Raw genomic sequence first — 16,317 nt, forward strand, 5'->3', positions numbered from 1 at the left:
GTAATTGAAATTACAAGAAACTCCTAAATCTGTGCAATTATTAAAAACGAAAGTATTATATATAATTAATAAATCTGTGCTATTTCGTTCTTCCTTCATCCTTTACACTCCAACATCCTTCAGCTTACACACGTTGCACTCGTGAATGTAACCATGAGAGAAGAAGCCAAGATAAAGATGAAGAAAATAAAAAGAAAAGCCGTATCTTAAACGAGGAACATTCAAAGCGTTTCCTGTCAGAAGAAAATGCACATATGGTATTTATCAAAAATAGACAGAGTCAGTAACAGGTAAGAAAGACAGATTAGACACAACACCTGGAATGTTTAGAACTGAGAAAGAGAAAAAAAATGTATATCTTTCGCTCGAACTTATAGGTATTCTAATGGCGAGATGATATCTAATTTCCTTTTATCTCTTTTGGTTTTCTCCTAAACAAGTAAAGAAAAACCTGTGAAATGTACTTCTGTTTATGCAAAGAATAGGATAGTCAAAGGGCAGATTAGTTCTTTTAAAACTTATTTTCAGCTAATAACCTTGAATCTTACTTTCAACTCCAACATTTCATGTGAATCATTTTTACCACCTTTAATTCACAACTTGCAATTTAACTTATTTCTGCAAAAAAATATTTTTAAAGGTTATTTCTTGTGTTCCTTAACGTCTACTAGCAATACTAATGCAATTTACCATAGCTAATTAAAGAAAGTAATTTGTTATATAAAGGGCAGTTTTGTGTATGTGTGTGTCTCTAGCTTAAACCCCCAAACTACAAAACAAAGACCCATAAAGTTGGTATATTCTTGATCAGTGCTGCCTAGAATGAATAATATCCCAAATTTATAAGAAGCATTCATTCTTAGACTCTAAACTGGCACAGATTTCGTTAGGGTAAGAGATATATTTTCTAGCTATTAACTAATGGAAAGTAGCTCCTTTTTATTTTCTTTTTACAAAGATTTCTACCTGCTAATGGCTGACTGAACAAGAGCAAGCAACCCTTACGGATTAAATAAAGAGATCTGTTTGAAATTCCATACAGATTTCCAAGCCTGACAGGATGCATCTGAAGAAGGTCAGAAGTTACATTAACTGGAAAGTTGTGAAAATAGCATTCAAGATAAGAACAGTAGTCTGAATAATTCAGATCGCACAAATTATCAATTATCATCTCAGACTTAAGTAGCATTTAAGCTGACAAATAAAACTTTTCTGACTAGCAATTTTTCATTTGTTATTGTGTTGTATTGTATTATTGGAAATATATTAACGTAATATAATAATATACTTAGCGAAAATTTATTGAAAACATTACTTACAGTCTCAGATGACTTCTAATATGAATCATTTTTTATCATCAGTTTAACATCAGATTAACATACTGACATGCACTGGATGACTTTAAGAAATTCACTTCCTAAGTAAACTATCTCTACCCAAGTCTTTATTTATCCCTCAGATAAATTTTGATCACTTCCTGCAATGTTTTCTTTGGCTTTTGCTTGCGAACTGGACCTGCTACTCCAACTGCTCCACATCTACTAAACCAAGAACTCTCATTCATTCTTGTTCAATGTGGCCATATCATTGAAGTACTATTCTTGTGCACACAGCTTCCTATACTGTTCAGAATCAATGTTCCTTTAAGATAATCAGAGCTAACCTGGTCTTTAAGACTCGTATTACACTTCTATCATATCATTCTGATCTCATTTCTCTTCATGCAATACATGTTCCTAACTCTCACAGATTAGAAAAAAAAAAAAAAAAATCAGCAAGAGGCATAATTAATTTTAAATTTATCTACTTTAAGTTTAAAAATGTAAAATCAAATAGAAATTAACTTTCTTTTGTCTTTTAAATTCCATGAGCAAAGTTTCTCTGCTAAAACTGTATGTTATGCAACACAATACCACGGGGTTACTTCTCAGATGACTATAACAGGATAATTTTCAAGTCTAATGTAAATTAGTTCTTGTTGAATGTTTTCTTAAATAATCACACTTTAACCAAGTTCAACCATTATCTATCATCACGGTGTTATCTCACCATCTATTCTACACACATTCAGTCTTATCCTCAAGTTGTCTTTAGGGCTTAATAAGTGGTGATCTTTTCCCCAGTAAAAAAAAAAAAAAAATGGTGACGGATTGGCTACTGACTAACATTAAACTTCAACTTGGCTGACCAACAATAAGATGGTGTGATTTGTTGCAATGAGATTTGAGATAGAATTCTATTAATCTGACGCAGGATAGAAAGTGCAAGTTTTTCTTGATAATCTGTGCCAACCAAATACTGACCAGCAATGACAGATTGGATAAAGAATAAGTGATTATAATCACCAAATATTAATTTTAATCATCTTAATAAATAATTGTTGCTGTTATGACACTTTTTGTCTTACTAATAATGTAACTTTATGAATATAAGTATAGTCATAACTTCATGAGTAACTAGTTGATTTGCCCAGGATGCATTGAAGCTATTTTAATTTTCTAGATTATATTTCTTCTAATATGGATGTCTGTTCAACTTTTTTCTTTTTTTTGAAACTACTGTGCTGATCTGGCTGAAATTTTGTATAGATCTTTGTTATAAAATGCAGCAAATTAAGTATTATAGTATCGGTTTGATGCACAGTTAAAGATGAATAGGGATTAGTATTTAATGCAAAAATAAGCACAAACTTAACACTATTCAACTATAAATCTGGCATAAAGCACTTATTGTGAGTTAATGGACTATAACTTTTGCAACAAACGAATCAAATGGGCCAGCTTCATCACCATGGACCACATCATCTATTATACTAAAACAAGGTTAATCAATGTTTGTTTCTCTAAGACTATATATATATATATATATATATATATATATATATATATATATATATATATATAGTATAAATACATGAAATATGTTTTTAAAAATTCCTTGATTTGGGGATTGAGTTATATTCAGAAAAAACTTAGTTTAATTGTTCTAATTAGTCGTAATTTGCAATTAACTGATCAACCTCTTACTACATGCATGCCTGTCACTTCCACCTCCTCTTACAGTATCATATTTGACTCTCCCACTTTCGCTCTTATTTTATCCACTGTTTATCAATAAACCATTAATATCTGAGGGATAAATAAAGACCTGGCTAGAGATAGTTTACTTTGGAAGTTAATTTCTTAAAGCCATTCAGTGCATGCCAGCATGTAAATCTGATGTTAAACCGATGATGAAGATAAAAATGCTTTATATTAATAGTTCTGAGACTGAAAATAATTTTTTAAATAAATTATCGCTAAGTATATTATTATATTTCCAATAACACAATATGACAATTGACTAGTCAGAAGCAAAGTTTGATTTGTCAGTTTAAATGCTACTTAAGTCTGAGATGATAATCGATAATTTGTGTGATCTGGATTATTCAGACTGTTGTTCTCATCCTGGATGTTATTCTCACAATGTTTCAGTTTATGTAACTTCTGACCTTCTCCAGGTGCATCGTATCAAACTTGGTAATCTGTATGGAATTTCAAACAAACCCCTTTATCTGTTTTTGTAACAGTCAAGGATAATAAATTTCTTTTCCTCACTGTTTCTACTGACCCTCCTCCTCCTCCTCCTCCTCCTACCATCTTCTTTACCAGGAGTAAAAACAGTGAGAAAAGCATAGTAATAATATTTAATCCTTAACTAAAGAGGGAAAGGAAGAGAAAGAGGGAGAGAGTGATATAGCGAGTAAAAAGAGACTAATTTTAGATCTTGTCTTTATATTTTTTAAGTTTAACTGGCTTTGCAAACTCATTTTATTATTCAAATAATCTAACCCAAGTTCATTAATATAATTAAGACAATCATTAAAATATTAAAAAAAAAATGCGATGATACTTTTTTTATTAATGTGATCCTTGTGACAAAGAAGCACCATCTTTGTTTTCCAAGGTAATTCCATTTCACTTCTATTCTTTCAAAAAGGATAACAGAAAAATCCATATCTACGAATGAATTCCTTTTGTATTGATTCTTGTGACAAACACAATGATCATGAACTCAGATCAACTGATGGAATTGGCCACAACTTGCCTCATCTCCATCATAAAATGATCCGCCTTTGCCTGGCGTGCAATTTGGAAATTAAAGAAATGTTTTAATCATAAGTTGCGAGTGAATATTCAAATACTGCTCCATTAGCAGAGACGACTTGTGATGGCTTTATTTTAACATTTGGGACAGAGGGGTGGTTATGCAAATCAAGTTGGTTTGCATATGTCAGATTTAAGTCAATAAAAGAAGGGACATAATTCACATAGTGTCGGGAATTTATTTTCTAAATTTGATGCTGCGAAAACCAGAAAGAGAAAGGAGAGGAACCGTCTAGTTAGCTGCAAGGTGAATTATTTTTGACTGAGACAATAAGTCGATTAATTATTTTTATAGAAATTGCTTCAGACAAAGCGTAGAGCCACTTGATATAAAGAGTTAACAAGAGCTCATGATTGCCACAAAAACAGATGCCTACAGACTTTAGTTTTAAGAATAAGGCTATAGATGAGAGTCAGCAGAAAAAAGTTCCACAAGACTGCAGTTCTTTGAAAGAAGCTTTTGGAATAGGAAGCTGTATTATGAGATATAAAAACAGCAAATTGATAGAGACCACTAGACCAACGAATCAATCGAGCTGAAACAAAGGAAGCAGAAAATAGAAAGGACAATTCTGAAGAATGCATGCCATAATAGTATTTATTAGTGATGGAATGGTTCTAATATTTTTTTTCAATTCCGATACAATTACCAATTCTATATTTAATTCCGGATTCCAATTCTTTATAAATCTCTAAATATTTACCAATAAAGTTGTTATTTTTTTTCTCTAATTATCATAAAATACACGTTAAATATGTAGATATTTTCTCAAATGTACAAATAAACTTATGGGGGATGTTTTAGGAGCTTTAGTGTTACTGGTAGTTTAAAATCAATAAATATTTATTTTATCATTACTACCAGAAGTAAAGGATTTTGTTTTAAACAAAATCAAACAAAAGAGATAAAATAAATAGATTAAAGGAATCGTTTTTGGCATCAGAAAACGAATACAAATTTTTCTGATTCGGATACCCCTAATAGTTCTGATTTTTCCAGTTTTGATTAATCCTCCCAACATTAGTATTTATAAAAAAAAGACTGAGACTACCAACATCACGTATGTAAGAAACTTTTAAAACCCCTTTTTGCAGATGCAAAATGAGGCAGGTGACGATGGTGAAGTGGATACCAACATCAACTGATGCCCAGAGTGTTCCAAGTTCGAATCAAGTCTGTTCCATAGCACAACTTTGACTATGGATGTTGGCAACCTTCACTTGTATTATTATTTCAATCATTCAAACTACTGCTTTCATCTCGGTTGTTATCTTCACAACGTTTTAGCCAATGTAACCTCCAGTTTTCTTGAGACGTCTCTTTTCAATCTTGAAAACCTTTTGTCAAACTAGAAGACCTACATGTAAATTCGATCTTTTATTTAATCGACAAGAATAGGTTCTGATCATCCCCAACTATAATAATAACCAAAAATAACAAATTAACTATAATAATAATAACCAAAAATAACAAATTAACTATAATAATAATAACCAAAAATAACAAATTAACTATAATAATAATAACCAAAAATAACAAATTAACTATAATAATAACAACCAAAAATAACATAACTATAATAATAATAACCAAAAATAACATAACTATAATAATAACCAAAAATAACATAAATTAACATTATTACCCAGTCATGACTGATGACTTGAGAACAATCTACCCTTGTGGATTAAATAAATGGATCAGTTTAAGATTGAAATTTGACTCTGATATCAACATGAACTGACAACTGAGTGTGAAAAGTTCGAATCCGATGCTCTTTTCGCTATAGATTTTGGCAACCTTCCTGTAAGTCCTGGTTCTAAGAAGGACCCAGAAAACGAATGCCAATAAAAGCACCAAGTCTGTCAACATTCTAATACATACAAATTTATATTTTAATGCAAAACGACACCTAAAGTTTGTATATATTTAACACATATTCATATAAAAAATGTTTAGAAGCCAACAGACAGTTTTTCTTTTACGTAAGCTCATGTCCTAACTTGGAGTGATTAATACATCATCCAATCAGAACACTTTGTGCCACTGAACCGTTTTGTATATTGTTTTCCAGAAGTCGGACTGTAAACATCAAACTGAATGGGCATACGATGCTAGTCGAACCAAAGATGTAAACTTTGTTTGACATGCACGGAAGAATTTGGTGCAAGACTCAACCAAAGCAAATGTATGCGCTTTTACTCAACTTGAAGCACTGTGAAATTTCTTCTTAAATTGTTACCGAAATCTGTTTACGGCCTCCTGCTGTTTGTTATTGAATGTCTAAATAAAACTGATACAAAATATAGACAAGTTAGTCTTTATAATTGATAATCCCTATTTCTTCCTACTAAATTGACTCCTCTAACCCAAAGACGGACGCATTATTGAAAACTGATGGTACAATACGTACGATTGTTCTCATCTTGAGTGTTATTTTTACGTTTTGTCTGATGTAACCTTTGATCCTCTTTAGGTGTATCTTGGCGCAAGGACCTATGACATCTATAATATAAATCTCACATGTCTGTTTAAATGTACGTATGTATGTATGTTTGTACATCTGCCTAAAACTTTCAACAGAGGCAACGGATTTTCGCGAGATCAGTATCATTTTGAAGCTCGACGTCTCGGATGACAAATATCGAAAAAATTAGCCAAAAACATTAATTCCTTCACCCTCAACTGAGTAGTTTTCTACAAGGAGGGATCGATTTTTTGCAGGCCATTTTTACAAGTCATCATATTGGTTGGATTGACTTTGCCTAATTTTAATGTTCCGAACTTCTGGCCGCGTCATGGAGTAGCAGTAAGAGGTCAGATTTTCTTTCACTTTCTTTTCCGCCTTCGCATCACGGGTTTGAGCCTGCCTCCCTACTACCACTTTTTTTTTTTTTTTTTTGCTCAACACACACCTCCAAACGCGAGGCATCCAGACTAGTAACAAATTAAGTACTAAATTAAATTCAGTTCTAAGTAACACTCTTTTGGAGGTTGAAGGCACAATCGTTAGTGGAAATAATACTAAGAATATAATTGAGAATTACTTAAGACTTCTACCTGGTCATGGCTAATAGAATGAGAGCATACTACTCACATAGATTAAATAAAGGGTTCTATTCGAAAGTCTGCGTAGATTCCCAGAGTTTGACAAGACACATCTTAAGGAGTGTAACACAGTGAGTATGCACATATGTAAATGCATTCAAAGTGATATCATCGGTGGGAAAAAAGGACTATAAAAAAGAGAAAGAATGTTCATGTGGAGAGGAGAGAACGTTTGGGATCTCATAAGAGACATGAAGAAAGTTCTATATCACATGAGTGACGTCACGGCTGTATCAATGAGAAAATAAATGTTGTCACTACAAAGAACAAGCGAGTTGAAGTTATTTCCTATTCTTTGTCTTGGTCCCCTTTTTGACTGAAACTGCACACAACACGTGTTGGGCCGCGTACAATGGTACAGAAGGTAGGAGATTACATCAGCCAAAATGTTATCAGAATAACACTTAAGATGAGAAGAGTCATTTGAATAATCCACATACGACAAATTATCAATCCTTATAAAAAAAACAAAAGTCGTACATGCATGGTCCCCCTCTTGTGCTGCATGTGAGATGACACCACAAAAAAATAGTGAAGAAATGATGAATGTGAGAAGTGTGAAGGGGCCAATGTCACCTTCACATTTTCGCCAAGTTTCAGAAAAATCTAATGGATGGGGCAAAAGTGAGCTCCTGGAATGCCGAATCCCAGTGAAAATGGACAAACGGTGCAGTTTCATACCTTAAGACATGTATATTTGAATTCAGCACCATGGAAAATCACTATATAGACATACATATCAAGTTTTTGAGTAATATGGAAAAAGAGCTCCAAAAAGGCATGTTTTTTTTTAGCCCTAAAAGTCCTAGAGGGATGTGAACCAAAATTTTGCCAGGGGCACCCATACTGAATTTATATTAAGAACAATGGCCTCCATATTTTGGCCAAGTTTCAGAAAAAATCTAATGGATGGATCAAAAATTATGGGGCAAAACATGTCATTTTTGGCCATTTTGGGACATTTTTTACCCCTTTGAGCCCCTGGGGATGCAACAGGAATTTTCGCAAAATTTTTTTTACTGTTCACATCTATTTTATGAAATACAATTTGTGGCAAAATTTCATGAAAAACTAATGGACGGTTATCTGGCAATCGTCCGGAATAACGGATGCACGGAGGGATGCCACTGAAAACACAGGTCTCTTTCATAAATCTGAGGACAAAAAAAAAAAAAAAATTCAGAAACAGTATTTGTTTTCTTCCTTAATATTTGATCCATAACTTTCTTCCACTTATAAAATGTGCTGCAGCTGATTTTGAACATGATCCTCGTCTTGATGGATCAAATTTGACAGCGCAGTTTGTTGTTCTTTCTTTGTTAGTATTTCTCTAAACAAAATTATTCCCAGCCTCATGAAAACCCAAACCAATGAACGACAAATTAAAAAAAAATAATCTATAGTACTAAATCTAAGTTAATCAGTGTCTGTTCCACTCATTTCTCAGTTTCTGATATATTTAAATTACACAAAATACATGCTAAAATATTCCTCAGAGGAAGGAACTATGTTTAAAAAAAACAAAAAAAAAAAAGATCCATTTTGTTTGTTTTAATTAGTCGTAAATCGCAATTGTCACACCAAGTGATCCATTTCTTACTGACTGTCTAATCACTCTCACCCTCTCTCATTGTACCTTGTTTGATTCATTGTTCTTGTTTTATACTAGTTCTATCTATCTGTTAATAAACAAAGGAAGGATAGAAGTAGAGGAATAGTCCATTATAAACAAAAGGGAATATCATCACATTCAACCTGAAGTTGAAAAGAAAAAAATATGTCATCCAGACTGTTTCGCTGCATTACAGCTCTTCAATGCAGCTAGACTAGCATCCATCTCAAGCCAGGAAGTGAACTTACAAACATGTAGTTGATAGTTGGCCGACCTACTCACCAAGTTCCAAGATTGTTGTTCGTAAATGATGTCTACAATATCTTCATAGAAATTTTGACCACCAGTCTTTGTTTATTTGCAAACAAAGAGCTTTGCATTATTCTAAATAAGCAACAGGTGATATCATTCAATGACAGTGCACTACCCAAGAAAGAAGGGGCGGGGGGTATATAGTAATTCACGGAATACTTCAGTGTAGCTAGACTAGCACCCATCTCAAGCCAGGAATCGAATCAACAACTATCTAGTTGATAGTTGTCAATTCTAATGACCAATATATATTTTGAATTTTATCTTTTTATATATAAGATGTTTTTAAATATTCAACTGGCTTAGAAAATTGATTCAAACAATTTTAGTTTTTGTTTTTTTGTTTTTTATGGAAATCGCTCCAGAGAAGGCATGAAGCCATTTGATGTAAGGAGCCAAAAAAAAAAAAAGTATGACTTCCAGGTCAAAAACTAGCAAACAATAAGTGTTAGATAAAATAAATTCTGACTTAGAAAACAGCAATTCATCCCTCTTTGTCAGAAACATCGCTCCTGGAATGTGAGAACTAAAGGACAAAATAAGGGAAGCGAGAGTTACATCCGGGTTTCCGAAAGTAAACCCATGATCCACTTTCTACTCTCCTTGAGCTCAGTGAATGCCTCAACAGGTCACGTTTTTTCTAATAATCTACCTTAATAAAATTATGAGAGAACGTGTGTGTGGTTATTCTATCACTTAAACATAGCTTTAATAATTACACATTGAATTTTTATCTCATTTTTTTTTTTTTAACTATTAATAACATTTATTGAAAAAAAAATGCAATAGTGTAAAATAAATAAAATTCCTTCAAAATTTTATTTCAAGCTTCATTATTAACTCACTTCTCTTCACTCACATACAAAGCTAACACTACACTGTTAGTTCTTCCTCCCTGCATTCATCACATAATCATCACCCCTCTTTCTCTTTTGCTCTATTGACCTGTTTGCTGATTTGGCATCTTTGGCTTCTTATTTATAAATTGAGGAGTTAAAAAATGCATTTAATTTAAAAAGAAACATAAAATGAAAGTAAAAAAAAACAACTTCTAAGCAACACCGGGAAAATACAGCTTTGAACAAATAAGAATGAATAACTTTATTTTTCTAAAAAAAAAAAAAACCCAAAAAAACTGTTTGTTAGCTTACCTTTTAGTTGCTTGTACACAGTTTTTACTGGATCCAGCCAGTGCTGAAAAGATTAAAGTAAAAAACAAAAATACAATTAATAATGTTTCAGAATTTTTGGGGTGAGGATTGTTTATTCATATTATTTGGATTCTTTAGACTACTGTTCGCATCTTGAGTAGCTATTTGTTTGGTGTCCACCGCACCAAAGTGTGACACAAGGTCAGAAGGTGGAGAATAGGCAAGCTCCCCTAAAGGAGGGGCACTCGTTCCCCCAACAAATATTGCCTGGGCATCCACGTCAGCATTCCCTGGTTGGGGCGCCTCAGGTGACAAGCAATAAACTTGCCCCACCCAAAAGCCAGGTGACAAGGCCTGAGAGAGTGGACCTCCTGGGTGGTACCCAAGCGGCGTACCTCAGTTCCCGGCACTGCACCTGCCGGGCTGAGTGTCAAGAATGAGTACTTTCTACCTAGTCTCCTTGCAGCCAAAACCGCTAGGACACTCATCCCCATCACGAATAATGAGGCTGTTCTCAACTCGAGTATAATTTTCACAACGGTTTGGTTGATATTTCTTGTCAAACTTAGAAATCTTTCTGTCAAACTCGGGAATCTGCACAAAATTTAGAACAGAACTCTTTATTTAATTCACGGGGAGGGGGGGAGTAGCATGCTCTTCTTCCATCAGTCATGACTAGATAGCAGTTCTAAGTAATTTGCAATTATATTTTTGGTCGCCCACACTGAGAATTGAACTTCAGAATAAGGTCACTTTTTTTCTTTTTTTTTTTTTTTTTTTTTTTACAAAGGAATCATCACTTATGAAGGTCTGGAGGGCACTCGAGTATAAGGGTTAATGAGTGTACAGTGGTCAAGGGGAACATGTCAGTCATCGTTAATAGTGGAAATTTGGTAAATTGAATTACTTAAGGGGATGGCTTATCAAGAATTTGTTTATGTTGGACTTGAAGACAACCTTATTGTAGTCAGTTGGAAAACAGGAAAATGGAACAGAGTTCCACACGCGTGCAGTTCTAAGAAGAAGCTTTGTTCATGGAATCTACATTTATGTTTAGGCACAGATAAAGAGTGGGGTAATTTATTGATAGTGGTTTCAGCTAGACGAGTGCTTTTCGTGAAAGTTAGGCCAGGGGGAGCCCATAGATTGGAGCTCAGACGAGCACTTGCCATGAAAATATTGATAAAGCAGAGACAGGCTTGCAATGTCTCTTCTGTGGGAAAGAGGTTTCAGAGAATAGAAAAGAGCATCCCTCACTAGGCTACAAAGTTTATTTTGAACTCTGTCAAGGTAAGATAAGCTCCTGCCCTGATGTAGCAACAGTACTCCATTCTTGGACGCACTTGGCTCTTATACATGTAGAAGTTTTCCAAGGACTCTAACCACTGTGTCACATGTGAATGAAGAATAGTAGTCTGAAGAATTCAAATAATACAATTATTAATAACTTAAAACTATTATGAAATATTGACAAAAATTACTTTAAAAAAAATTGGAATACATAAAATTATATGGAAGCATTTATAAACAAAAACAATGACAAAGAACATTTAAAAAAAAAAAAGAGTCAAAATTACAATCTGTTGTAAATGATTGAAAATAAATAAATTATGAAAACTTATTTAAAAACTGCAACCGTATTGTGGCATGATCCCTCTACTCAAATGCTAAAAAGTAAATATTTCTAATTACTACTCTCTTTCCTTTCCCCTCTTTGTTTGGATTCGCTGTCACCATCACTACCAAAAGCAAATAAGTTTTCACAGGAACGCAGTATCTCCAAGTATTTTCCATTAATGAAAACAGTTTTAAACCCTAAAGGTAACAAGTCTATGTGAAAGCTTACATAAACTTAAAAACTTCTATAAAACAAACAGCAAAAAGTTAAAGAGAAGATGCCCACGGAAGGACTCACGACCATCTGTTCGATACCTCCCTGTACCTTTGGCTTGGGAGGAGGAGGAGGGGGTGAAAAGGAACACTTCAATGACTCACATGTGATTAAATGATTTAGTTTGAATATGCAAATGAGATGCTCTGATTAGGAATAAAAAAAGCCTGAGTTTTGAGAGACTGGGCAGTTTAGATTTGGACGTTAAAGAAGCAAGTCTTGTGAGCAGTGAGTCACATTTTGAAGTTGAGAGTTTAGATAGCAGAGTGTCAAACTTGGTGTTGAATTTTTGACAGAGTAACGAGTGGGGGAGTTGAATTTATTGACATCAGAACCAAGAGTAGAACAAGTAACAGTCAGGCGAATAGAAACGAATTGCTGCTAACCTTTATACATACTCTAACAATAAAAAGGTAAACCAACACACATACACAATAGCATGCTGGTAAATAATTTCTGAATCTCACTACAATATATCATCTTTCATGAATTTCTTCTAAATTTCTCCTGTGCAGTTAGAATACACAGTGAAAAGCTTTATTAGGTGGAAGGTCTTTGTGTAGGATATCAATCAAACTTCATATCAACTCTCGTCAAGTTATTCCTCCCCCACAGGAATATCTCTTGAATCCCGTTTTAACAACAATGCTGTTGATTGCAAGTAATACATGTCTGTATGAGTGCAGGTGATTTTCCCTCTCAAATCTGTGTAATGGCCTAACGGTGCCGATTACCAACATTTTGGACATGTTGGAGTCTGATCAGACAGGAAGTCCAACACGATATATTGTGTCCATCAACTTTGTTATCTCTAATGTGCCCGTGAAGAGTTCTAGCAAAGGGAGGTAACTTATAACTGACTATTGTAAGGGCGATAACTTAAACATTACACTAACCAAGATCTGCATTGCTTCAGTTTGGTGATCAGATGAAAACCCGAGTTTCCACGAGATGGCACACATAAATCACTTTACAGAACGAAACTTAAGCAAAACAGTTTGAATGTCGATTCTTTCCTTCAATACATTAAAATGCAACAGAGATTAAAGCAAATCTCAAACTACTGATCTTATAGCCAATCATCCAAAATCATTCCCTTACTTGGTTACTTTATTACCTCTGCCAAGAAGGTTATGTTTTCGGTAGAGTTTGTATCAAATCTGCAAAATGTCATAACGATGGCGATTATCAACATTTCAGACATACAGCCTTGTTAGACAGGAAGTTCAACACAATATATTCGTGTCCATCAAATTTTATCTCTGACGTGTCAGCAGTGCAGAATTTTAGCAAAGAAAGATGACTTACAAGGAAGTTATGTTTTCGGTGGAGTTTATTTGTGTATAGCCTAGTGTCCACATTGCTTGACCAATCATCAAACTTGATCAAAATATCGGTCATGGTTTAATTTTGAGATATCAAAGTCACAGCTTAAATTGACGAAAATGGTGAAAGTAACTTTACTGGCAATAACTTCGGTTCTGTCCATTGTAAAAACTAGCTACTTGGTCCATATTGTAGGTAATGAAGTCCCAGACCTATGACCTTGACAAGTTCGGTCATGGTTGAAATTTTGACAAAATTTCAATTTCCCATTTTTCCAAATTTTATGTAAGTATCTGATGCTCTTTGATTGTCACCCCTATGCAAATTTCAGCATAACCAGAAAAATAATTGTTGAGCTATCAAAGCTTTCATGGTATAACTTAAAGAATAGATGCTGGTGTATCTGATAGATACCAAATTCCTGCCCTGAAAAACGTTAGATCAAGTAATATTATTTTAGTCAGTGTCAAACAAATAAAAGGATCTCTTCTGACATAAAAAAAAAACTTATTAACTAAAGATATCTTTATTCATTAAAAAAAAAAAATTGTATTTTATTTTATAATAAATTTATTTATTTATTTATTTATAAAACTAACTCCTTGTTTGTTTGTATTTTCTTTGGCAAAAAATTACCATTTAAATTGAATTGTTGGTGATTGTAAATTTCCAACAAAGATGTAAAAATAAATAAATAAATAAATAAAAAAAAAAAAAATAATTGTTACCAAAGGCAATAAATGTTATATTTCTTCGTATTTGCCTATTTCTTTTTGTTTCAAAGTATTTTAAATCGTTTTTATTTACATGTTTTATTCTTGCAATCGCAGCCTTGTAAACCTGACAAATGTAATATGAGGTTTTACATCAAGTAAATGGCAATGCCATCTTTAATCCGTCGAGTTTACAAGGCTACGAATGCCATCACGAAAATGTAAATAAACATGCTTATATTGTATTTGGTAACAGTTATCTGTTGACTATTTGATTTTTTGGGTTCGTTTTTTTTTTTCGCAGTAGGAAATTCTACACAAATACGGAATTGTTTTTTTTTTGTTTGTTCTTGGTTCGAACTTGCAAATGTTTCTTTTTATAAATTTCTTTTAGAAAAACACAACAAAAACGATTAGATAACAGTGCATGGTAATTCCAAGGGAAGGATAATTTTTTTGCTTTATATCCGATGAAATAATATCATAGGATCTAATGCTTTCCAGGGCAACAATTTGGTACTGATCAAATACACCAGCACAAATGAAGACTTCATACAATATGAAGAAGTAAGCCCATTCTTATGTTGCCAGAGAGGTATGCAGTCTCACGATTGACTTGTTATGATCTTGTTTTTTTTTTTTTTGTATGGTTTGGTTCACTGCAGAACAAGTGATTAATTGTTTTGTTTTATTTCTGTCACCATGAATAAGAGACTGACAGACAAAATTAGCAATAACATGATAATAAATGAAAAATACAGAAATAGGACAGGAGTTTCATTTTTTTTTTAATGTTAATGCAGCAGCCGTTCTATTTTCATTGATAACTCAATCTCCTTTGATTATCAGACAGAAAAAAAAAGTATTTTTTAAAATCTTTTTTTTATAGGCATTACTTTTATTTTTCATCTTTTATATTTTATAGGCAATCAAAACAGAGAAAGAACTGTGCAAGCTTGTTCTGAATTCTCTAACAGAATGAAATCATGAAACATATTACAGAAATTATTTCAAGACAATGAGGTGGATTTGGTTTGGTTGATTTGTTTTATGACATATCAACACTTTTTGGGTCATTTAATGCTTTATTTTTTATGCTTCAAATTCTTTATATCTTCAAATATTTATTCATGATGTTTGGTTTGGTTTGATTGTTTTAACAAATAGCTGTTTTTTCTTGTTCAAAAGGGCCCCCCCCCAAAAAAAATCAATAGTTGGTGCATTTTAAGTCAAGAAACCGGTATCTTCAGATAATCTGATTTGCTAGCACCACACAATGGTTGGAAGAAATATGTCTATATCAATAAAACTATGCGTGTATGTGAGTATTTTTGTTTTTGTTTTTTTTACTTACGTTCTCCCTCAAACAAGGCATATTGCCACTTGGATGTAAGAGGTGATTATTAGTGGAAATGTGCAAGATGTCGATTTACATTGCATTCAAACTTCTGCATGTTAATACAAGCAGGTAGCAGGTTGGTTGGTTGTTTTACGGCATATCAACCCTGCAGGTAGCAGGAATGGGAATTCTTAAGTCTAACATCCAAGGGAAGAAACTATTAGAGTAGAAGGCTTTCTGGCATTTAGGCACCTCTACAGAGAAGGGGTGTGATTTCGTTGCTAAGCAGGTTTGTTGGGGGAATGTATGTCGAGGGAACACAAGTGCGATGAGTTCATCAGAGCACGTTCAATTAAAATACTTGTAAAACAAGTACAGGGATGCAACATTGCAGTGATGAGACAGGGGTTGGGGCTTTGTTGACAGAGCAGGACCTATTAGATTGGAGACTGTTCTTTGGACCTTGTCCAAGAGGGAGAGACTAGCAGTAGATACACCAACCCAGATGTGGCAACCATACTCATGCATGGTCGAATGGTGGCTTTGTAGAGGTACAGGATACTCTCAGGTGTGAGTAATCTAGCACAATAGAGGGAACCCACCTTCTTTGCAGCAGCCTTCACAATGTTCTCAATGTATTTGCTCCAGTTCATATTGCGAGTTTAGAGAAAAAACTTTCAGGTAGGGTGGTATTAGTCATGGCTATCAGTGGTTGGGAA

The 16,317-nt window shown here is 33.6% G+C and overlaps 1 protein-coding gene across 11 annotated transcripts in view; it reads right to left on the reverse strand.

The window, feature by feature from the left end:
- Positions 1 to 16,317, reverse strand: part of LOC145268331 (FERM domain-containing protein 5-like) — a 441,205-nt gene that overhangs the window by 199,639 nt on the left and 225,249 nt on the right. For all 11 annotated transcript variants that reach the window (XM_080123914.1, XM_080123905.1, XM_080123887.1 and 8 more), the window contains exon 3: positions 10,330 to 10,372. In XM_080123914.1, the coding sequence (XP_079980040.1) occupies positions 10,330 to 10,372 (43 nt within the window). The remainder of the gene's footprint in view (positions 1 to 10,329; positions 10,373 to 16,317) is intronic.

The sequence above is a fragment of the Euprymna scolopes genome, chromosome 4, assembly GCF_053919585.1.
Source record: "Euprymna scolopes isolate OS-2025 chromosome 4, ASM5391958v1, whole genome shotgun sequence".
Taxonomy (NCBI): Eukaryota; Metazoa; Mollusca; class Cephalopoda; order Sepiida; family Sepiolidae; genus Euprymna; species Euprymna scolopes.